This window comes from Phascolarctos cinereus, unplaced genomic scaffold (assembly GCF_003287225.1).
Source record: "Phascolarctos cinereus isolate Bilbo 61053 unplaced genomic scaffold, phaCin_HiC Scaffold_5;HRSCAF=322, whole genome shotgun sequence".
NCBI lineage: Eukaryota > Metazoa > Chordata > Mammalia > Diprotodontia > Phascolarctidae > Phascolarctos > Phascolarctos cinereus.
In genome coordinates this window covers 178,845,621-178,871,304 of record NW_027555958.1, presented here as the reverse complement: position 1 = coordinate 178,871,304, position 25,684 = coordinate 178,845,621, and the positions used below count along the sequence as shown (strand labels likewise).

General features: G+C 38.3%; 1 protein-coding gene across 1 annotated transcript; it reads right to left on the bottom strand.

Annotated features, from left to right (window-relative positions):
* On the bottom strand, positions 1-22,146 carry CGA (glycoprotein hormones, alpha polypeptide). Its single transcript, XM_020976296.2, has 4 exons — positions 21,938-22,146; positions 3,389-3,495; positions 1,921-2,105; positions 1-356 (listed from the first exon to the last, which is right to left on the bottom strand). The coding sequence occupies exons 1-4, from the start codon at positions 22,045-22,047 to the stop codon at positions 279-281; spliced, it is 480 nt and encodes a 159-aa protein (XP_020831955.1). The 5' UTR covers positions 22,048-22,146; the 3' UTR covers positions 1-278.
* Positions 22,147-25,684: the final 3,538 nt, after the last annotated feature.

The window sequence follows — 25,684 nt, the reverse complement described above, 5'->3', positions numbered from 1 at the left end:
TTATTTCATGATCATTTAACACATACTTTATTTTCAATGGAACCATCTTTTGGTTATGATGTTAAATTCTGTTTTTCATTTCAAATGAAAAGAGCTAAAATGTTGTTCGTCTATGAGGAAAAGGACAGAGGCAATCAACTGGCACATGTAATTGCAGTACATTAAACTAGTCCAGAAAGAAAACCAGGCTTTTCATATAGCAGGACTATAAAAGCTGAACAACTTGATTTTTCATTGAGTGAGATCAAGAATCATCCACAAAGTTCTTGGCAAAATAGCTAAGATTTGTGATAATAACAGGTACTGCAGTGGCATTCTGTGTGGTTCTCCACTTTTGCATTGCCCATCACCGTGGCCTTAAAAGAAGGAAAAAAATATACAAGGTGATAAACATTGCTGAGTCAAGTTGTTTCTACTAAAGAAAGAGTGAGTTGTGTATTGGTTTAAAACTTTGAAGCTAGGAATGAAACAGGTGTTTGCTAATCATACACACAAAACATCTTCCTATCTTTCTCCTGATATTTTTGCTACGTATGGGTTGGGGTTTTGAGCATGTATTAAGGAATTGTATAAACATAAAGATGTTACTCCACTGCCTGCCTCTCTATCTCTCTGTCTCTCTCTCTGTATATATTTATGCACATGTATATTGTATTTGTACATGCATATGTATATACATATGTATGTGTTTATGTGTCTATATGTATATACATGTGCATGTATATGGGAGAGAGAATGAAAGAGAGAGAGAGAGAGAGAGAGAGAGTGCCTATAGGCTCCCTAAGGGATGGATATGGAAATAAGTACAGTGATTCCAACAAACCACATAAGGTCCATTCTTTTAGGCATGTCCCTGAACTACCTATATAGATGAAGAGGTGTAAGTGGAGTGATCAAAAGGAAATCTATTCCACAAGTAAACACTTTATAGTAAACAGCCCAAATTTCCTTCTGATGGCCACTCCCATCTGAAGGCAGGTGCTTAAATTTCTGCCTTTTTGCAATCTAGACCCTATGAATAAAGTGGTTCTGTAAATCTAGCATTTTAAGGCTAAGAGGCAGATAATAACACAGTGAATAGAGCAGTGGGCCTGGAGTCAGGAAGACATAAGTTCAAATCTGACCTCAGACACTTTCTAGCTATGTGACACTGTGTCATTTAATGTCTCTTTGCCTTAGTTTCTACAAATGTAAAATGGATATAAAATTTGCACCTACCTCACAGGGTCGTTGTGAAGATCAAATGAGATAATATTTGTAGCAGTGTCTAGCACATAGTAAACACTATATAAATAAATGCTCATTCCCTTCCTTTCACCCTAAGGAAAGGGTCCCTGTTACAAAGGTCTTATTAGTAATGCCTGAGGTACAAAATCCCACAGGAAGGAGATTTCTGTATAATAGTAAACTACAAAAACAGAGGTGATTATAGGTGGGTGATGGGAGACAAACCAATTTTTACGGACATTCGCTGGACACACTCTCTGTCCTCAGCAGTCTCTTTCTGATGTTGAACATTTCCCAGGAAGCTTAGTGCTGCACAATCCAGTCCTTATACAGCTGATTGCTGCTGCCACTTTAGGCACTCCTGGGTGAGACCTGTCCTTAGTCTCCTTTTCTCTACCCTAAATGCAATCGTGTCTCTCCTATAATACCTCTTACTCTCCTAGTCAATGGGAATTACATGTCTATTAAGGGCCCACCCATAAGAAGTGGCCAAGGATGTGTCATTTAGACACACACACACACACACACACACACACACACACACACACACACACACACTCACCTGCCACTATAATGGCATCCAGCAAGCTAGAAATTCAGAGATTGATCGTATGGACAATGTTTGGTTTCCATTTAAATGCCATAGGATCCTGCTAACTTAAAAGGACTCATCTTTGTGAACTTGGGGCTCACCTTTGTAAATGCTTTGGCCACACAGCATGTGGCTTCTGATGTGATATTTTTTGGGACCAACATGGTCTTCTTTGATCTTGCTGGAGTAGGATATGCTCTTGAGAAACAGCATCCCATGCATTGGTAAATGGGAGCTCCTAGCTTGGAGAAGTATTTGTTTTCCTTCAGCTTGCATTCTGGACAACCTGTCACAATGACATAGGAACATTGCAGAATATGATGAAGAAAAAAGCTACTAATTTTTTTTCTGATGCATCTGATTTTAACAGCTTCTTTTTTCCCATTGAGAGAACCATAATCAGTCCACCTTAGGATATAGCTTCATCTCCACGCTTGTACATAACATCCTATTAACACTGATTAGAATGACACACATGGGAAAAACAATTCCAACAGATGTGCATGCTGAAGTCTCAATTGTGACAGTTCCTTTCTCTACAAACATGGATTCCCCAATCTGATGATAATAGGATGCCTATAGGGAGAGCAAAATATGAAGGCTGAAAATACCATGCTGGTATGAAAAACAGAACTTTACCCAGAAGCAAAATTTTCTTTCCTTTGGAGTCTGCTATTCTATTCTCCTAAAGGGGGAGGCATCAAAAGAAAGATGAATATGTTGTTAAGAAAGCTTGGTGGATGGAGAAAGAGCTTGATATTAGGTCCAGCATCAGAGGCAGCATAGGACAGAGTGTAGAAGGTTGAGCTTGGACTCCAGAAGACCTAGGTTCAGGTCCTCTGACACACAGTGGCTATGTGACCAAAGACAAGTAATTAACCCCCAATGTTACAAGGACACTCATTAAAACCATCTGTATGGTGGCAGGGAATTTGCATACACTGGGATATTTGCCCATGGATGAAACCTCAGGTCCAAACAAATAAAAAACAAAGTAGCTCTATTGAAGACCTGATATACCACTTATCTAGAAGAAAAATTGAGTCCAATCATGGTTTACAATTTTACAGCAGATGGAAGTAAACCAGCTGTAAGATGTGATTGTTCAAACAATACAGCAAAGCAAATTTATTGCATAAAAATGTTGGATAGAAACAAAAATAGTTTTTCTCACTCTATAACTGATGTGAAAATTCCTCTTCAAATAGAATTTTACAATTTCCCTAACTCTTTTGGGAGATGAAAAAAGATAATAAGACAACTGAACATGGAGAATTTTCTATTTGTAAGGCTGTGAAATAAATGAAGAATAACAACAGATTTCTCCATTCGAGATGAAAATGTCCTTGCTGGAATATAAATGGAGATGTAAAATATCACTAGTGCTTTACATTTTCTAAAGCTATTTTCATTTTATGTTCACAACCCCAAAGTGCCTAGATATTTATCTGGGAGCAACGATTGATGACCACATTAAGCAAGGTGGTGGAAATGTAATTAATGTGGTTATTGATGTATGTCTAACAGTGTGTTGTCCCCATTGCTGAATACTGAAGTTAGCTCACCCACCCTGCATGATAAACTCCCCATCTGGGAAGGAGTGGAGCATATGCAGAAATACAGACAAGGTGGCCAGAATGACAGCTGCATACTTTCTATAGTAATCCATGGCTGTCCTGCAAAGACAGAAAAAACAAATGATTAATATGACATGTGTAGTAATAATGATCTTTTCAATAATAACTGTCCTGATTTATTACCAGTCTACAGAATGCAGCAGAGCATAAACTGAAGCTATATTGGTCACTTCTATTGGAAGGAAGCAAGAATAGAGCTGGATTCTCTTGTCCCTATACAAATCTGCAAAGATGGTTGCCTTTGAAAATTTATAACACTCCAGCCTTTAATCTATAAATTAAAGAACTGGCATCAATAAAAAGGTGAGCATCATTAACATCATCAACAGCAACAACAAGAAGCTCATTGTGCAGTGGAAAGAGTGCTATCTCTGGGATCAGAGATCCTGGGTCCAAAGCCTACTTCTGATGTTTGCTTCTTCTGCAACATTGAGGAAGTCTAGGTGGCCTCTGTTGTCCCTTCCTGCTCTAGATCTAGCTTGACTGCTGGGTGTGACTTTTTCTGACTATGTTAGCTCATGAACCCCATCTAACAAGTCACAGAGGTATTGAGCTCATAAGCAAAAAGACTATCCCCACCAACAAATTCACAGATTATTTGAAGTATTCAAGTCAGAAGTATATAATATCTCAGTGTATGAATTATATATGAAAATAAAAACAGAATTTGTTATGTATGAATAGATACATTAAGTAAAAAATCATGATGCATATTTTTGTTTTAGCCACAGCTTCTTATTTTAATACCTTGATGTATCCTCAATCTAACTGGGGTGGGTACTCCATCCACCAGCAAAAATCCCATCCCTTCTATGCCTTTTCATCCTATGTAATTCTTGTCCATATCTTTCTTTAAAAAATAAAAATGTTGTATTGACTTTTTAAAATGTATATCACTATCATTTCCAAACACCATCCCTTCCCCAATCTCAAAAAACCCTGCCTTATAACAAGGAGAAACATGAGTAGGCTACAAAAGATAATGAGAAATGAGAGAGAGAAAGAGACAGAGAGAGACAGAGACAGAGAGACACACAGAGAGACAGAGAGAGAAGAGGACATCACCCAGGACCTGTATGATGGGAAGAAAAGATGATAATACCGATAATTTGTTATCAAGGGATAACAGGCAGATAAACAGAGGGATATGAGCAGAAATCAAGGAAAACCTTAAGCATGGTGGGTGGATCCTCTCTGGTGAAATTTGGGGAGGAAGATCATCAACAAGAGTCACACAGGATGGGCAGGCATTGAGAGGTTGCTGTTTCATTAAAGAGAGCAACTGATTTGATGAGATCACAGATCTGTTTGAATAGTTGAGTACTGGGAGCCTCTGGCAAAGCTTTTCTTCTCCACAAATTTGTTTATATCATACTCTCTTCTTGGCCATCTTAAGTGTCATTGTCACCTTCTCACATAGCACATTAATCACTAGAGCCACCATGTAGCAGTTCCACTATCATTGCTGGTAAGAATAGATTACTACAGAAATGCTTAGGAATCTCTTTCATTTTACATCAGTTTCTTTTTCTTCTTTCAGTTTCCTCTGCTAATGTTTTCAGGATGAACTGGCTTAGTTGGACCTCACTCCAAACTAATTTTATCCTCAAATACTTTGTGCTGTTATGTGAGTTATCACCACTCTTAATCTTATGTTATCCTCCTATGTAATATTTTCTAAATGTCATTGTATACTAAGTTGCCACTGTACATGAACGTCCTCTCTATTTGGCAAGGTTAAATGTTTTTTGGCTAAAATGATTTCTGTCTATCCTACCCTACAGGAAAACTGAAGGGGAAGGGGACAAGAGAAGGGGGTGGGGAGATAGAAGGGAAGGCAGATTAGAGGAAGGAGTATTCAGAATACATGCCATCTTGGGGTGGGGGGAGGGACGAGATGGGGAGAAAATTTGGAGCTCAAAATCTTCTGGAAGTGAATGTTGAAAACTAAAAATAAATAAATTAATAATTAAAAAATAAAAATAGAATGGTTTCTGAGCTTTCCCTATCTCTCATTTTAGTGGCTGTTTTACAACAGTTAAACATCTCCAAGAATTGGTAATATTTTGAGTTAGTATTTTTACTTTGATCTATTTCTCACTTTTTGGAGTTGAAAGCTTGCTTAACCTGGTCAGGTTGGAGCTGTTATAATCTCCTCTATCAATGCCATCATTATCTTCTCATTTCCATCCTTTCTTCTAATTTAACCTCTCCTCTAAACTGTTTGCATGAAAACAGATGATTCTGAAATAACTTTTACATTGGTAACCAATTGTTGGTATCTTTTTAGAAATAATGAGTCATTCAACCAGCATTTATTAAACTCCTGCTAGATTTGGAGAGGCTATTGGACATTCCCAACATTACACAGATAGTAAGGAGCAGATCTGGAATTTGAATCTAGTGCCAGCTCCAGATTCACTCACTGCTTTTTCTACTGCAATAAAAGAACCACAAGTAAATATGCTTTTTAGTCCAAGCCCTTCAGTAGCTTTTATTTGAGGGAGAACTAGAGTGTTGTGGATAATATAGTTCAATATCAGAGAATAAAATGTACCAATATTGTGTTTTCCTTCTTCTGAAAAATCTGTTTCCTCCCCTGTGGTCATGAAAAGTAGGCTCAGCATATAGATTGGGAAGTGGCTACCATATCTATAATGTAAAAGGTACTGGCCAACAAGAGCCTTGCCTTTAAGAGCATGAGCAATATACTCAGATTGTTGCTGTTGTTCAGTCATGCCCGATTCTTCATGACCCAGGTTTTCTTGGCAAAGATCCTGGGGTGGTTTGCCATTTCCTTCTTCAACTCATTTTGCAGAGGAGGAAACCCAGGCAAACAAGATGAAGTGACTTGTCCAGGATCACACAGCCAGTAAGTGTCTGAGGCTGGATTTGAACTTAGGTCTTCCTGACTCCAGGGCAAGCATTCTATCTAATGTGCAACCTAGCTCGAGGCTACCCTTATGTGAACTTTGGAACGTGGGCAGGTATTCCATTTTCTGTCTGCTAACTACATAGTGAAGAAATTGACTTTTGATTGGCTGCTAAACTAGAATTGGAAGTGGACACAAAAGACTCCCTGGTGACAACCTGCCCCTTTCCTTTTCTGGTGGTGAGCAGAGCAGGGAGGATGAGGTACTATGGGCCTCCTCCAGATACAAGATACAAGACAGATCTCAAGCTTTCTTTCATCTGAAGTCACCATTGAACTAAGAACACATGGCCCTGATCTTGTTGAGAGATATAGTTGTAGTAACAGCAATGACCTGATGCCAGCTGCTTGTCTCCCCACCATATGGCCTGGAAACACATGGCCCTTCTGTTGCTTCTGACTCTATTTCTGTTATATCTTCACTATATATCCATATATTTATATATGTGTGTAAACATACAAATGTTATCTCTGTTGTATCTCTAATGTCTTCTGCTTTTAGATGACAGAGTATCTGAATAGTCTATGAACTTGAAAGCTTCAAAAGGGGGGGGAGAAGGGGGAGAGAGAGAGAGAGAGAGAGAGAGAGAGAGGAGAGAGAGAGAGAGAGAGAGAGAGAGAGAGAGAGAGAAACACTGTCCAAGGTCTGGAAACCATAGTTCAAGGCAGACTTTGTGATCTACAAATAGTCTAGCAAGGATCTACTAGGACCCAGAAAGGCTAGGAATAGACCTGAAGGCCAAGATGCTGAGTCATGAGAGAGAGAGAGAGAGAGAGAGAGAGAGAGAGAGAGACTTGCCCATTGGTTATGCCTAGTAGGGCAAAAGTTTTATGGTAACTGCTATTAAGCTTGAATCCACTCTCTGAGGTGGTATGGGGGTGTTCCCCTAAGTGTTGGGAGGAAATGTTTGCTCTTTTGTTCTTGATATATCTTCTCCGTAAATATCCTTTTGTAAGACTCATTGGTATTAAATGCGTAGGAGAAACTGGGGCCCTGATCGCTGATTACTGATTTGGGGTAGAATACACTGAAATAGAGGCACAGGCTTAATTAATTAATTAATCCCTTGAGCTACTCCTAGAATCCGAGGGGGGAGATGTAACTTGCTCAGGGACCTAACTTGACTGTGGGAATAGGAGTTAGACTAAAAATCTTCTGAATTTTAAAGGCCACATATATAAAAATGCATGGCCAGGGCATACAGTAGAGCGCTGGGCTTATAATCAGCATGATTTGAATTCAAACCACACTCTTGACTATGCAGCCCTGGGCAAGTCACTTAATCTTTATGTGTCTCAGAAAACTCTCTAGGACTTGTATTCTAAGTTGAGATCTCTGTTAGTGGAAAGAGTTCCCACAATGGAATTTCCCAATACTGATGACATCACAAATCATTTGCATTTTTAACTTATGTGTGCATCTGACAGGACAAGCATTTTTCTCTGTACATTTACATAAACTATGACCCTTATAAGAATAGTTGAGTTGAATACACAGACACCAAAGTACTTTGCCTAATATGACCTAAATGTACTTCCTGGGTTCATTGTGGTCTAGGATACTTGGATATCACTTGGGTAATCATAACTTATGATTCTATAGCATTTCATGATTTACAAATTGCATCTTAATGACAGCCATATGAGGTTGGCTATACAATTATTATTATCCCCATTTTACAGATGAGGAAGCTAAGGACCAGAGAGGTTAATGACTCTCCCAGATTCACATCACATTTTAAGTTCTAAGACAAGGATTCAAACCTAAGTCTCCTACCTCCAAATCCAGCCCTCTTTCCACTACAGCCCAAAAGTCACTGAGAATTTTGAAGGCAATGAATCAAGTGGATTACTTATGTGCAAATCCTAAAAATATCCTTAACACCCTGGGTTAGAAAAGCAAGATTTAAAAGCTGGCCGAAGGTCCTCTCTGACAACACATTTGAAAAGTGCCTTAAAGGTTTGCAAATCCTTTATTTCCAACACTTCTATCAGGTAGGCAAGGAAAGTATTATAATCCCCATTTGATAGATGAGAAAACTGAGGCTCATAGAGGTGACATAAGATGTCCATGGTCACACAGGTGGCAAGTATCAGAGCCATTATTTGAAACCAGAACACCTGACACTAAGATCAGTGTACTTTTCACTATACCTGTGTTGCTTTCCCCACCAAACGGCAATCTAGAGCTGAGATTTTAAAATACCAATAGCTCAAAATTGGCATTCATTTTTCATCCAGGCTAACAGAATAAAATGTGCATAGGCATATACCAGCATATAACATGACGCTTATAAGTGATTTAATTGACCAGTACAACTAACGGGTTGAAAATCCAGCAAACTAGAGAATTTATAAGCATAGCTGTGGCTAAAATAAATATATAGGTCATGATTTTTACTTAATGCATATATTCATGCATAGCTAATTTGGTTTTTATGTTCATACATAATTAATGCCCCAAATCCCATGTGAATTAATGTCCCGAGTAGCACATAAAATCATGAGAAAAATTCATAGTTGAAACTGATTCTCCTTTTTAGCTCATATTGTTTTTGTGCCTTGGCTTCACAGCCCATATATTATGGAAATTCACACATTATTCAGAGACCCATTACTTAGAGATTAATTCAGAGACAGACATTCATAACAGGGTTGGGGAGGAACAATCCAGTGCAGATTTTTAAATACATTTTATAACGTACTAAATGAGAGGTCGAAAAATCCAGAGCGATCCTAGAAATTAGAGTTGGAAAGAATCTTGGAGATCATCTAGCTTGCCCCTTCACTTTACAGATGAGGAAATTATGGCCCAGAGAGGGTCATCCATGATGGAATAAATAACAAAACACAGAGATGGTATTCAAAGCCACATCCTTCAGTAGGGAGGGTGAGAGAGATAAGGTCTTTCTCAAACATTATGTATTTTCAAAGGGATTTCTCATTTTCTTTTTTTGGAATTTGGATTAAATTGGTACTGTACATGTTCCAGATATTTTTCACCTAAATGGCATGCAGGTCCTCCAAGCAGGTTGGATTTGTTTTACTATTTCAGCAGGGGGTGGGGGTGTGGAGGTTCAAGGATCAGCAAAATAACTATTTGGGGATATGGGTACTATATTTCTTATAATTTTTAAATATCCATCACTTTATTAGAAAAATTAAACAGGAGGGAACAAGAAGGGGGGGGAAGACAAGGTAGGAAAATATGACTTAGATCAACTGGAATGTGTTTGTTTTGTGCTATTTCTGGTTTGAATTGCGTGTTTATGCTAAAACCCCAAATTTGAAATAATAATAAAGAAAAGATCAAACATAAAAGTGCAAATACAGAACTATGTTTTATACTGCAGAAAAATTGAGAAGGGAAGAGGGAGAGGAAGGAGACTATAAAACTCAAAATAGAATAAAATCTCCAAAGATTATAATTCACCAGGAGACGATTTCTCAATCCGTTCTGCTGCAGGAGTCTTAGCTGGCTGCCATGGGAATTTACAAGTGTTAAATGTGCCATAGGCAAGAGCCATTCCTGTGTTGACTATAAAATTCATACACTACAAATTACAAAAAACACATGTAAAAGAATTACGTAGATGAGTTCCAAGAGTTGAGCTGGGTATTTCCTAATTCATAGTAGAGTATGTATGTGCATAAATACAGATCTATGTCTATCTACTTCCTTCAATATAATATGTGGGGGAAATGGAAGAAAAAAAGCTATTCAGAGTAAATTTGTTTCAAAAATGCCAAAATACTGAGGATTTTGGAGTTCTAATGACCTGCTTTAATTAAACATATACTAAAATACAATAAAGTTAAGTAATTTATAGAACATTAGAGTTAGATACAGGGCTATTACCTTAGTGAATTTAACATACATGTTAAATAGCAAATGATGGTCTCTGGCATTCACATACAAAGAAGATGCTACTTACCCAATACGTGAGGAATTCATAGAGTTCTTTTTCCAGTAGCTATGATGATTATACTGAACCATCAACACTTTCCCACTTGGTGACCCATTTGACCTACGGAACCCATTTGAGGGAAGGTATGATGGTAGTAAAGGGATGCAGTAAGTAGCCAAACAGTTCCATGGGAATTGAACCTGCAGTATTATCCTTATTCAAATGATGAACATATCAACAAGGGAATAAAAAGTGAGTTGGACTTCAGTAAATGATAACTAACAAAAGGAAAGATCAGTGTATGTCAGAATTTTACCCATCAATAGTCATCTTAAAGAGTTATGCAGAGATGATAACCCAGAAGCAGTCTTAGGGATCAAAGATAGTCATTTAGGAAAAGGGGACAAGATTAACCTTACTCATAGGCCAAGTAATTACCTACATGGTGGTATTGGAAGGCATCCTCAGTAAGGCCCTTCACCCAAAAAATATATCAGGCATACTGCCTGATATTCCATAAATTAGGAATACATTTAGGTTTTTTTATTCCTCTTTTGAAATTCAAATATTCCAGTAAAGTTAAGGAGACTATCAGTCATTTATGCCTGAATATGAATTATTTTAGCAACTTTCTTTCTTCCTAACACCTCAGTAATACCAGAAGAAAAAAAGGAGTCTAATATAGGAAAGAGATGAGGGAACATTTCAGGGGAGAACAGACTTTACAGGGTAGTGGAGAAAAATGTCTATGATTTGAAAGGGACATAGAAGGTTTTGCCAGACAAATTTTATCTATCTCCAAATTTTTCCAAGGTCCTTAAGGGCCTGAATTGTTGAAATAGAAAAGCAAGCATTTTAAATGTACTGTGCCAGGATGATTTAGTTCTGGTTCCAATGTAAAAGAAATGAAATTTAATATCCAAGCTGATTGCCTGAAAGATAGGAAGACTCCTGGGAATATTAACAGAGACCAAAGGAGGTAGAGAAATAGAAGAGTGAGTAAGATTCATTTGATCAGTAAACATTTGCACATCTCTTATAAATTTATATTCTCATCTATTTATTTATCTGTGTATATTTTATCTCCACCTACCAGCTTCTCATCTTTTTGAGAGCAGATTATTCCTGTATCTCCCTAAGTGCCTAGCATGGGGCAGTATACATAATAGGTGGCTAATAAATCTTTGCTAAATGGGGGAAAAAGGGGAGCAAACATCATTTAGGTACAGAAATAGGAAACTCAGCCATTAAGAAAATTTTAAAATAATTTTGAAATTACACAGGATTCCAAATGCCAATATCATTTAAAGTATCTTTTTCTCTAGCTTCTTTCCAGGTCTTCCCCACAGGTAGGGGATGAAAAGGGGAGAGTTCCTTGATTAGTTCAATGAGCACATAGTAAGGTAACTGGGATTTTTGAAAGTGTCTCCCTATAGAGAATGTGGATATGCTCATAAATATCTTGTTGAGAGCACAAAAGACATTCCCTTGTTAAGATTCTGTGACTGGCACTGTCCTCACAATGTATTGTTTGGCCCAAACTGAGGAGCATGGTGTCTTGTAGAACTCTACAAGGACTATAGTCCTTGCTGGACTATAAAGGGGAATTAACAGTCCTATTCTACCTTAATTCTTTTGCTTTCCACCATTCTTGTGGAAACATCTTGAAATCATAACAGATGGGAAGAGTTCCCCCCAAGAACCTTTAATAAGGGAAGAGCACCAGCACACACACACACACACACCCCACAAAAAGTAATTAATGGACACCTTTGTGGGCATGGGTACATGTGGCCCAGGAGGGGAGCTCCTGGATGATGTCATCCACAAATCCTAGTATCTGAATTAAAAGATAGGGGATTTCCTGGGCAACTTAACACTTGCCTCACAGGAAACCCCAACTTTGTGAGTTTAGGGAATCAACCTTCAATAGAGAGAAGAGGAGTTTCCTGAGAAAAACTCTTAGAAAGAAAAGAGGATTGTACACATGGCCCACTGCTGGGAGAAATAGCAATGAGAGCTGGTCTAGGCATTCTGTTATTACATGAATTATTCAGATGATAGGGGTCCATTGGGAGTGTTCTTTGTCTAGCCGTCCCAAGTGTGCTTCTCTTCTGGGACAGTCTAAGACCTCAGAGTAGTACCATAAAGCTGATCATTTGTATGGATCTCAGCAGTCTAACAGGAATTCACCAGAATACAGGGTATTGTTGGTCTAGCAGCCTGAAGTTCAGTTCTCTTCTAAAGGAAATCTAAATAACAGCATGCTGAGCCAGGAATACTTTAAGATCTTGGTAGAAAAGTGGGACCCAATGGAGAGGGAGGAGGGTGTGCTGTTTGTTTACAAGCTATTGTGAGTGCCTTTTGTTGTTGTTTTCTGCATTTGTTTGTGAACTCTTATGAGCCCTTTACATGTTCTGTGGGGTGAGATAAGTCTGTCCTGTCCATGATATTTACACTCAAGTTACCCTGAGTGCTCAAGCCGGAGGTCCTTTTTACTCCCATACATGAAAATCTAAACACAAATTATATTCAATGGTTTTCCCAGAGTAAACTCTGAATGGGGGCATAAAGAGCCAAAGAGAGAACAATATTTAGCAAGTACCCCACCCCAAGACCAGATCTAATCTCTCTAAGTCCAGGGCTTGAGGTGTTGGCACATGGGTTATATAAACCTTTGTCTTTATGATGTTCAATTTTGAGGTTAGACTTGAATTATCAAAAAGAAACCCAAATAATAGAGAAGCCTAAAAGATAGGATTGAACAGAAGAATAGAAGCAAAAACCTGAAAAGTAGAGGCAGCCAGGTGGTGCAATGGATAGAGAATTGGCCCTGGAGTCAGGAGGACCTGAGTTCAAGTCCTGCCTCAGACACTCACTAGCTGTGTGACTCTGGGCAAGTCACTTAATCCCAATTGCCTCACACAGACACACACACACACACATATACACATACAACTGGAAAAGTAGCACTGGAATGGACAACATAAAGCAAAACAGAATCTTTAACTCAGCTAAAATATCAGGTCTTACAGCAACTGCCAGGGCTATTCTACCTAATAACAGCCGTGGTGAGCCTAGGTCATGGCCACTTCTACTGGCTATTGTTACTGCCTCAACAGGTAGAAGATAGAAAGTCATCATCGAGAAACCATTATCAGGTATTTTTCCTGACTATACAAGGTCACTGTGCATAAGCCCAACCCTGATCAAGTTGCAGGGAGCATATTGCACAACTTCACTCATTCCTTCCTTCATTTAATTGTTATTAAGCACCTACTCTAGGGAAGCTAGGTGGCACAGTGGATAAAGCTCCAGGCCTGGAGTCAGGTAGACCTGAGTTCAAATTCAGCCTCAGATAGTTACTAGCTGTGTGACCCTGGGCAAGTCATTCAACTCTGTTTGCCTCAGTTTCCTCATCTGTAAAAATGAGCTGGAGAAAGAAATGGCAAACCACTCCAGTATCTTTGCCAAGAAAACCTCAATGGGGTTACAAAGAGTTGAACACAGCTGAAACAACCAAACAATAATGGACAAAAAAACAGAGCTAAGAACTTTGATGGTGAGAGAAGAGAGGAGAGGAATGCAAAAATGAATGAGATATTCTCTGCCCTTTAGGAGATTATAATTTATTTCCACCAATATTTGAATGGATGAGGCTTCAAATTGCCATTCCATTCTCTAAAACTAAAATCAACAGTGGGCCTGTTATCCTAAGGCACTCAAGTTGTGAGCAGGAAGAATGACTACTTTAGGAGATATATAACCTTTGCCTTGTTCACCATTTTTTTTCCCTTTCCTCCTTATCCCTCCCTAGTTTGCAAGGGTCATTGTGACCTTCATGAGATAAACATAAATGCTACATTCAAACAGCATGCAGTCTCTGTTAATAAAAAAATGAAAGACTTTGTGTTCAACTTTATCAGCTTTAAAATCAGCCAGCATCACTTAGTAACAACCAGGGATAGAGTACTGAACTGAGTAAAGTATTTGGCAAACTTTAAGATATTGTATAAATGTCAAGGATTAGCATGATTAATAACAGAGCCATCATTATCAATTTTGTACCCAAAACAAATGGCAAAAAACCACCCTTAATTGTATTTGGGAGGTGGAGAAGAGACCTTCAGGTACTGCATGAATACTGCTAGGGATGGGAGATAGGTCAGAACGGGGACAAGAGAGGAGTTCGTCTGGAGTGCAGCCACAAAGCAGCTTCCTGTTTGGACAAATTATCCTTGATAACTAGGTACTAAGCCCAATTATTTCTCTGCTGTTGAAGAATTGAAATCACCATCAGTACCTCCTCCAGATTTCAGCACTGATTGCCCTATCCTTATTATACGTTGGTTAAGTCTTATTTTTGAAAGGAAGTGGGCATAGATAAAACAGAAGAAAGAAATATTAGGTGCTTGCCTTACACGGTCTCTTTCATCTAATGGAAAGTCAAAAGGCATGAAACCACAAATGATAGTAAAAAGCACATAATCCATCCCAGCTGTGCCACAATATAGCCAATAGCTAAGGAGGATCCTATCATGGAAAACCTGGTAAGAGCCAGATACAATTCCACCCCTCCCCACACAAACACACCAGGACTATCTTGATGTTTTCTTACAGCCAGTCCTTTTTTTTTTTGCCCTCTCCTTTTTAGTCAAATTTCTCCTCACCTTTGAAGCCAGTGTGAGAGCAGTAATATCTCATATATACATAATAGTTTTAAGGTTTATAAGCCATTCTGCTCACAGCAGAAATGAGAGGGTAGAAGTATAACTGTATCCATTTTACAGATAAGAAAACAAGGGCAAAAAGGTTAAACATCTTGCTTAGGGTCACAGAGCTAGTACATTTCAGAACTAGGGCTCCAATCCAGGTCTTTCGACTCCAAAACCTCTCACCACTCTACTATGCTATTCTTGGAATTATTTGCAAATGTTAAATGAAGAAACATAGGATTTATTTTACTTTTAATTTTTTCCTAATGAATAACACACTTGGAATTTCATGGATAGGCTTAAGACTCATCAACCTTCCAAGCTAGGGCCAAAGTCTAATTAGCAGCAGATTTAGCCTGATGTCCAACTCTCACTTGCTGTTCCACCATTTTCCCAGAGCCTCTCCCCATGGTGACTCACACTAGGAATCCACCCTCAGGCACTTTTTCTTCCTTCTTTCCCACTAATGTCTTGCATAGAAGCATAGATTCAGAACTGAAAGGAACTTCAAAGACTGAGTTCAACCCCTCATTTCTAAAGATGAGACTTTTCTCTGCACTAGTCCTGGAGATGAACCTCTCTCTGGCTCATTTCCTGACATATTTTTTTCTGATGCCTGCATTTTCCTTCATCTCTTTTAAGTGTTTTCCTCTGACGCTTATTTTTCCTTTCCACTCCTATGCGTTTTTGTTTCCTCTTTGTCTCTCTCCCTCCTTCCTTCTTGCTGCCTCAGTCTTAGCTGCTCACCTACAAACTCCTTCCCTACCTCAAAAGCTTGCATACTAGACTCTCCTCCAACAGATTTCCAGGGTTCTTCTTACCCTCTGGCTAGGGATATGGGGAGAGATGACTATGCCAATGACAGTATCAGTGAATGAGGTTAAAGAGTCCACCTGAAGGTATTCGAAGTAGTGCTAGACAGACAGTTCCAATGTCATGTATGTCAATGATTCCTTCTTCTACCAACCCTTCCATTCAGTGAAGCCACCTACACTTAGCCATTGGGTCTGAGTACCCAGTGCCTTCTAAGGAAATCCCATCCAAGAAAAGTAATTTAAAAATACATGCTAATTCAGATGTATGGTTCTAATTCTCATTGCTTTCTGGGCCTCTGGAGTTCAGAAAACCTTCACTAAGTAAAAAATACAGAAAGCACTATGTTACTGGCGTGACTAGGGAGATTAGAATCAGGTCATTGTGTAGAAGATTAGAGTTGAAAGAACAGATCCTGAAAGGAGTCTAGCGGTCTGGTAGTCCAGCAACATGAAGGAAACAGCACAGTAAAGAAGACAAAGGCAAAAATAGATGGTTTCAACTTAAAAAGTAGAAAGAAACAGCTGATCCAGAGGCCAAAAACTCTGGGAATGAGTCAATGACCTGTTCATTTGGACAAATATGGAAGTGAGGTGTGCAAAACCATCGATTCTATTGTTTGGTGGATTAGTGTTCATATCAATCTAGTAGTGACTAAAATGAAATAGACAAATTTAAAGCAATAAAGAATCGGATGGGAAAAGACACAAATGTGATAGAAGGGTACATGAGTGAAATAATGATATTTATCCAAAGAGTTCCAAACAGCCATTAATTCTCACACCTTCCCCAAAGAATATTAAATCTGGAGTCAGAAAATATGGGTTCAGTTCCTAGCTCTACCACTTATTACCTGTGTGTCCTTGGGAAGTTTGCTTAACCTCTCTGGGCATCAGTTGCCTGATCTCTAAAAAGAGGAAAATGTACTATAGACCAGAGGTGTCAAACACTCAGCCACCTACAGCATTGGGGGCTGCAATATTCCTGAGTACAGATTAAAATGTAATTGGGAAATATTTAACAAAATAAATAAAAATAAAATAGAATGCAGATAATGTTAATACATGGTTTTCTAAATCACCATGAAGCCTGCCTGGATGCTTATGTATGGTTTAGTGGCTCCTGTTTCTATTAGAGTTTTACACTGCTATTGATAACCTCTAAATTCCCTTCCAACTACTCCAAAGTATTTTGAAGTCCTCCTCCATTGTCATCCCTAAAACAGACAGTCAGATAAGGAAAGGAGATCACCAATCATTGTGACCGTATGAGGAATAATAGTCACATTTCCTGATTTAGGGACCCAGGCTTTTTGTTCTGCATACTTTGAATGGATCAACAATTTGGTTTTGTTTTTGCTTTCTTCAGGCAGTCTAGAGGGGGTAGTGGTGAAGATGATGAAACGATGGAAATGTTGTAGCTCTAGAGCTGAGGTCATCAAATCCAATCCCCTCATTTTACAGATGAGGTAACTGAGATCCAGAAAGGGTTAGGTGATTTTTCCAAGGTCACAAAAGTACTAACTGGCAGAACCTAGATTCAGACTTGGGCCATATAATGTCAAGCTCAGTGTACTTTCTATTTCATAATGCTAAATTGGTAAGACCCTGAGGACTAGGGTTTTAACAAGTAAGCAGGGGAAAGGGGAACAAAAGAAAAATTGTAGCCATGTCTAGCAGGAAACTAAAGAGGTTGTGGAAAGCAGAGATGATTTAAAATGCCTCTTCTGACTGTTCTTATAAAGATCACAAATGTTTACAGGATTTTTTTTTCTAATTTAACTCAATTTAAGCAGATCCCATTACTGCTGGTACTTTAATTATTACTTAAGGCCGATTTGTGATGCTGACATAATTATATAATTAGAAGACTGGTTCTTTCATTACTCTCCTGGTTTTACTAGCTCAGCAGCCGTTCTTATGCAGTCTATGAACAATGCATCCAGGAGCTAAAAATCAATATGAGATGTTGATGTGGAAGAAAACCATGCATTATAAGGTACAGTCCTCAGTCCTCATTAATGAACATTTACAATGTGTGTTGTTCCAGAATACCCAGTGAACAGAATACCTGAATGTACTAAGTGCTTCTGGTAATAAAGCATGATATAGTTTCAGTGCAGCCCACCATCATCTAAGAGCCAAAAGCCACATGTAGGTGTTATTATTATTATTATTAATGATAAGTGGCCTTCTTTCCCATTTTTTAAATATTTGCCCAGCACTTTATTATAATTTTAGCTCTCCTGAAGCAAATGAGTAGTTTAAAAAATTGAGTCATGGAAAAAGTTGTGTGTTTGTCCAAGGTCACTCACCAACCTAGCAGCTGAAATTATATTATGAATAGAGCTATATTCACATTTCCATTTGCAGTGCTTTTGTCTCCATGATGAAATCAAAGTAAGATGCTCCTAGTGTGAAGTTCCCTGGCTTTGTCACTGGAAACTTTTCATTGTTATCTCCTAATAGGATGGATTTCTCAACGTGGAGAAGGAAAAAGGAATACTGGATTTCGAGACAGAGACTCACAGATTTAGAGCTGGGAGGGGCACTGGAGATCATCTAGCCCAAATTCCTCATTTTCCAAATGAGGAAGTAGGAAGTAAAGTGACTTGCCCAAGATCACATATAGAGCAAGTAGCAGAGTTGAAATCTGAAACCAAATTTTCTGACTCCAATTCCAGTATTCTTTCCACTATACCACACTGAGCTACTTCACCTGGGTTCAAATCCCATCTCTGCTTCTTACACCTTGTATAAACTTGTATAAACAAGGTCCTTAACCTCTCTGGATCTCAGTTTCTTCATCAGTAAACTGAAGGTGCTTGGATTAGGTGATCTCCAAAGTCTTTTATACCTTCAAATATATAATGATATGGGTCCCTTGGGTCTCCCACCTTTGCTCTTTACTTTTTCCCCTGTTCCTTTCTGTAGTTTTGGGTTGCCAGCAACATATATGCTGTTAGCCTCTTAGGTTGCAACGCTGTTTTCCTATGCTTACGAGGAAACCTCAATATGCACACTTTATACAACTCATTGGAGGTGGTGTGGTATTGTAGAGGGGTCACTGGTCTTGGAATCAGGAGCGATCTATCTTTGAATCCAACCTCCACTACTGTGTAGCTTTGTGTCACTAGACAAGTTGCTTAACCTACTAAGCCTCAATTTTCTCTTCTATAAGATGAGGATAATAATAATAGCATCTACCTCACGGGGTTGCTGTAAGGCTCAAATGATTATTTATTCTAAGTACTTTGCACACATCAAGATGCTATATAAATGTCAGCTGTTATTTTTACTGGATTTTAGTGGCTTCCTATAATAATCAGCCTCTACATTAGTCTGATTTCATCTCACGAGAGTTTCATCTATAAGATCATAGATTTAGAGCTGGCAGAGACATTAAATGCCACCTAGCCCAAACCATTCAATTTATAAGATGAGGAAAATGAGGCCCAGAGAGGTTAAGTGACTTGCCCAAGGTCAGAATTCAGGTTTCTATTCCAAAACCAGCATTCTTTTCATTGTACCATGGTGTTCATTTTGTTTCCATCTACAGCCTAAGTTAGAACCCTTTGTTCAGCTCTCTCAGGCTATGAGGAGGTAAAATCATTTTTGTCTGGTCCCTACAGGTCTTACCCTTCAGTTGAATCCATACAAGACTCAGGGATGAACTGAATTGTTTGTCATTCAGCTGTGGAATTCAAGGATTTTTACAAAGGATTACTCTTCTGGAACAAAACAGTGGGCTCCCCTGGTATGGTACCCCAAAAAATTAAAATTTAAAAATTTAAACACAGAATGCATAAGGAAAGTAGACTAATATTCATTATTAGGAGTGACTGTAGTTAGTATGCTATGCCATGCTGTTTCCAGTGGAAATATTAATTGATTGATATTAAAGTTTCCAACTGTGAAGGTTTGTGTTATAACATAGAGTCTAGGATATCTTGTATTTTTTCCTGAACAAGATTCATATTTCTCTTTCTCTCAGAGCTTTCATGTAAATTAGAGCTCCACACTATTAAAAAAAACACATTACTGAGGATTTACTCTGAAACATAATCAATTCCTTTCCTAGCATTTTAAAAAATCTGACCTTTTAAAAATAATAACAATAGTAGCTAGCATTTATATGTCACCTTTAGGTTTTCAAAGTGCATCACCTAATATTATCTCATTTGATATTCACAATAACTCTGTGAGGTAAGTATAACCTTCATTTTACAGTTGAGGAAGCAGAGGCTTCAAGAAGTTAAGTGATTTGTCCAAGGTCACACAGCTAATAAGGCTGGGTCTGAGTTCAGGAACTCTGATTCTAAACCCTGTCCTCTGTCCACTATGCCATGCTGCTGCTAAAGTAGGAAGAAACAGGAAATATTACTCTCTTAAAAACTATCTGATTACTAGATAAAAATACATTTCAGAAAACTTAAACCTGAAGTTAGAATAAAAATTAGTAAGCCATTGACAATGGAAAAAGATGCTTATTTCTTAAAAGGAAATATTAAGGTGACAGCAAAGTACAGTATAATGCGGTATCTTGAACAACTGACCAGAGATGCACTAAAATAAATTATCTGCTAATTCCTTTTTAAAACCACATACAGATGCTTAAAAGAAATACTCTGTGTTAAGAAATGATATGTATTTCACGTAAAGCATCTTCCTTTGGGGTTTGTAGAGGGCTTTTTAAATTGACAGGAAACATCACAATTGAAACATATTTTCTTCATTTACCAAAAACAAAATATATGGGCAGCTCATGATATTTTCCATGCTTCCCTACTTATGTTCTTCAAAACTAATTAGATAGGGGAAAAGAGAACTTTTGAATGTCTGCTTTCAAATCCCCAGCTCTCTAAAGGGATTTTTTCAACCAAAGTTATAGAGATGTAATAATGATTTTTTTTATGAGAACAGTTATTTAGTAAAAATTTAAATGAGACCAGCATTAACTTCAAACCATAGGCCAACTAACTATTTAATCCCTGATGAAAAGAGTATAACTAGGGCAAAACCATCAGAGATTTTCTCTAGGTGCTGATATCTGGCACAAGATGGGGGGAAGGGAGAAACCCATTCTACCCATGGAGCCTGGAACATAGTAGGTGCTTAATAAATACTTATTGACTGGCCAGTTGACTGTCTCCATGCCATAAGGCATTTAAATCCCCATTGGCAGGCTCAGAAAGAGGGTAATGGAGTCAGGTCATGGGCCAATCAAAATGGATGAGGAGTGGGTAAAAGAACCTTCTCTTTCTCCATTCAGTTGAACTGTCTCTATCTCTCTCCTCTGAGGCCATACCTGTGCTATCCCACACCCAACACCACCTCGTCCCGCAACCAAATTTACCGACAATGTCAGGAATCATGATTATGCCTCTATTGCTGACCAAGGTTTGACTTTAAAAAGTAATTTATCAAGGAAAGGCTCTATGTCAGTATTAGTCACTAACCCCCAAGGAAATATTGGTCACTCAGAGATATTTTAAGAATTTCATAAAACTAGCAAGAGAAACAGATAATATTCAGAAACTTTCTAATCCACTCATCAAGTCCAGCCTGGAATTCTGGCTCATAAATTATTAGAAGCTCCTGTTCTCAATGCTGAAATTATGGTCTGTTCTTCCACTGGTCAGTGTTAAGGCCTTTCCACTAGTTTGGAGCCTGACAATCTACAAAGGATCGTAGTTTCAATTTAATTTTTTCTCCTCTGCTTGACCCTTAGAAGCTATGACCAAATGAAGGCCTTCTAGCTGACATCAAAGAATCTTCCAGGAATGAGTTCTGAGACCAAAGAACACACTTACATCCCAGCAGAGAGGGAAGCTAAACTGCTGGCTTCCTCCACGTTAGACTCTGTGACATAATGTCATCTTTGACTGTGATCACAGATCCCAGCTTTCCAGACTTCACTTGGGAGTTCAACTGTAAGTGTGTTAGAGAGTCTGAGTAAATGCTTCAACCTAACTCCCTTCCTCTTTCCATTTATCTTGCCCTGACAGCTTTCAGAGAAGAAAAAAAATTCTGTTTTCCTTCTAGTCTCAAGCTTTTCACCTCTACCACCCCCCAATTCAATGAGAATTTTAAAAGACATTTCATTCATGTTACCTTGCTTTGGTCTTTTTTGCAGGATGAAGACAGGACAGCTGATTCAGAATTTGAAAAGGGAGTTTAGATTCTGCCTGGGATTCTGACAGCAAAGGCTTTCCCTTCAGCATCTGTAGCTAATAAAGTTCTTTCCTGCCTTTTATACAAGCAATGTTCAATCCCATATGCTCACCTACATCTAAGCCCTAGGATCAACTGTAAAATCTTCCCAGCAATTGAATGGTCCTTGATGTAATTACTGGCATATCAATTTGGCCTTATCTCTTGTTTTTGACTCAAATCACTTTTTATTTTGAAATTTGTCAAGGTGTCCATGACATCAAGGTCAGTTTGTGAATACTGCTGATCTCTATCCTCTAACCCCCACCATCCGGTCCCCATTTTATCAAGACTTACGTGGAGCATCTGGGAACTGGATACTTTCCTATAAACAAGGCCCTAAAAGCATCTAGCTTAATTAAATATCTTCTATTTATTTAAAGCAATAGGAAGTTTGCAAATTTCAGATAATTGAATTAAAAAAATAGTTCCTAAATTATGATATTATTCCAATAGGGAATAAAAAAAAGTACAAACACAAAACTCTGAAAGGTTTTGATGAGGGAGGTGGTAATGGTGATGATAATAACAATAAACATTTATATGCTATTTTAAAGTTTGCAAAGTTTGTTACATGCACTGTCTCATTTGAAATAATGGGATCCATTACCCAAATGAAATTTCACCCCTGATGCTTAGTATACCTGTGTGACAGGCAAATCATCTAAACTTTCTAGGCCTCAGTTTCCTCATCTGTAAGCTGAGGGAGTTGGATTAGATGGCCTATGAATTCTCTAACTCTAAATCTGTGATGCTGTGATCCAAAATAAGTCATTTTTGTTTTTGTTTTGATAAGTTAAAATAATTTCTTTTTATTTTTAAGGGAAATGCACATTGATTCATACCAGCAAGTTTCAATTGGATCTGCCCTCTGACATCTAAGATAGAAAAGAAATGGGACAACTTTATTAATTGTAGATATTGAAGGAGACACTCCTACTTTGAGGATCACAAGTCAAATCTAAATTCTTTCTTCAGACACCTGGAGGTACAAGGAAAGAGCTTGGAATGGATTTGACTTAGGACTTGTTTGTGCCTTTTTTTTTTCCCATTTTGTATTTATAGAGAGATTTGGTTATCCTGAAACTCAAAACAGTACGTGAAACATAGTTCACTTCTACAAAAGCCATGCATATCATCAAGAGTCACAGGTTCTAAAATCCTAAAACTTTGCAGAAGGAATTTGAGTTGTTAGAGATTTTCTTCAACTGTTTTAAAAGAATAAGTATTATGCTTCCAAATCTCAACCCATCTTTTGCAAAGCTTCCTTCTGAAGTTTTGAGATACAATGATCTACGGGCCAGGATAGGAAATGAAGTACTTATTTCATACTCCTCACTTATAATAAATCTGCCCTGGCTACCAGTTTCCTCCATATTCAAACTGTTGCTTTGGTTTCTTTCCTTCTTTCCACTGTAGAGATCACTATCCACCCTACCCACACCTCACACTCCACCAAATTGCCCCCTCTCATTGAGCATTATGAAAATTGATATTTGATGACATGAAAATTGATGTCATAACAATCATATCCTGTCCTCCACCTCTGAGTGCCTCATCCTCTTGCCCTTTCAATGTTCCTGTCCTGCTAATCCCTAACCCTGCGTCATCCCCAACATCTGTTTTCAGTGATTGCACTTGGAAGCCAGTGAAGGCTGTTTGAGAAAGTCATGAAACCTTACTGACTGCGTCCATTAAAAAAAAAAAAGCCATGTTTCCTAACCTCAACTATGCCCTCACCAGTGCAAGGCACTTCTTTTATTCATTTCTGGTTGACTCTCTATCACAATCCCTCTTGTGAGTGACAACTTCAAACTTTCCCCTCTATCCTAAAGCCTCTAATACCATCCTCATCCATGGTAGTCTCTCAGCAAATAGCATGGGTCCTACTTTACTGAGAAGATTAAGCCATCTATCCTGAGATCTCTCATCTCCATTTCTCCATAATGAAAACTTGTTAACCCATTCTTTCTTCTTTACTGCCTATCTCAGAGGATGAGGTAATCTTCCTCTTAGCAAAGGCTGAACCCTCTGCTAATACCCTTGATCCCAGTTTGTTTCTCCTATCTCCTCTTCTGAGATCTTGTTATATCATGGAATCATAGAGACAACAAAGTGTCAGCATTGGACAGGATCTTTAAGATCATCTAATCCAATTCCTTCCTTTTTCAAATGAGGAAATTGAAATCCAGGAATATTAAATGACTTGCTCCAGGTAACATAGCCGGGAAGTAACAGAACCAGAACTCTGAACTCAAAATCAGTTCTTCTGAGTCCAAGTCTAATGTCTTTGTATGATATTTTTTACCACATTGTCTTCCTTTCCACAACCCCTTCCAGGTACCATCATCTATTGATCCTCCTCTTAGCTACTAAGCATGTCGAATAAGTATTTACACCAAGCAATATTCTTTGCCTCTACTTCCCTCATTGCCCTTCAACTTGTCAGTTTCTTACAATCTATCATCCCCATAATTTCACTGAAGCAATTCTTTCAAAAGTCACTAAAGATTTCCTTATCACCAAATCCCTTTTATAATTCTCAACACTTGGAGCTTTTTCCAGTATTTGATAATATTTGTCACACTTTATTCTTGATACTCTCTCCTCTCTTAGCTTCTACAGCCTTTCTCCTGGTTCTAGTCTACACCTCTTACAATTCACCGTTGATCTCCTTTGCTTGTTCTTCTTTCCAATTCCTAAGTATTGGTGACCGCTACAACTTTTCTATCTCTACACTCTCTCCTTTGATGATCTCATCTGCTCCCTGTAGTTTCTATGACCATCTCTATGTAGATGTTCCCTGCCCAACTCCAACCAGCAGTCTTGGATCTCCAATTGCCTACTGAACTTTTCTATTTGGATGTTGCACTAGTGCCTCAAACTCAACACCCCTGAAATTAAACACAACATCTTTCCTTCAAAAACCTGCCCTTTTCCCCAGCTTCCAGTTTCTGTTGATGGTGCCATCATACTCCCAGTCATCCAAGCTCAAGCTTCAGTCATCAATCAATCAACAAGTATTTACTGAGTACCTACTATGTGCCAGTCTCTGTACTCAGCATTGAGGATACAAATACACTAATGAAAACAATCCCTGTTCACAAGGAGCTTACATTCTTTGGCTTCTCTTTCTTTCATTTGTCCCTATTCATTTAGTTGTCAAGTACTATCTCCACAATATCTATTCCAAATATCATCTACTCACATTGCCACTACATCCTCACCTTTCACTTAGACCATTTTACTAGCCTCCAAACTAGTTTTTCTGACTTTATTCTCTCTCCCTTTGTATGTGTACAGATACACAGCTACCAAAATAATGATAGAATTGAATTTGAAAGGACTTTAGAGGTCATAGGACCATAGATTTAGAACTATAAACAAGGAAATTTAGAGGTTATCTAATCTAATCACCTAATCACAGGAGAGGAAACTCACATCCAGAGCATTAAGTGATGTGCCAAGGTCACACAATTAGTAAGTGGCAGAGCCAGGATTACAACCAAGGTCCTCTGTCTCCAAATCTCATGTACTTTCCACTGTACCTCATCTGGCAAACCCCCCGTAATTTTACAGATGAGGAAATCAAAGATTAGTAATTTGCTATAAATAGTGCAGATAATAAGTAACAAAGCAAGGATTAAA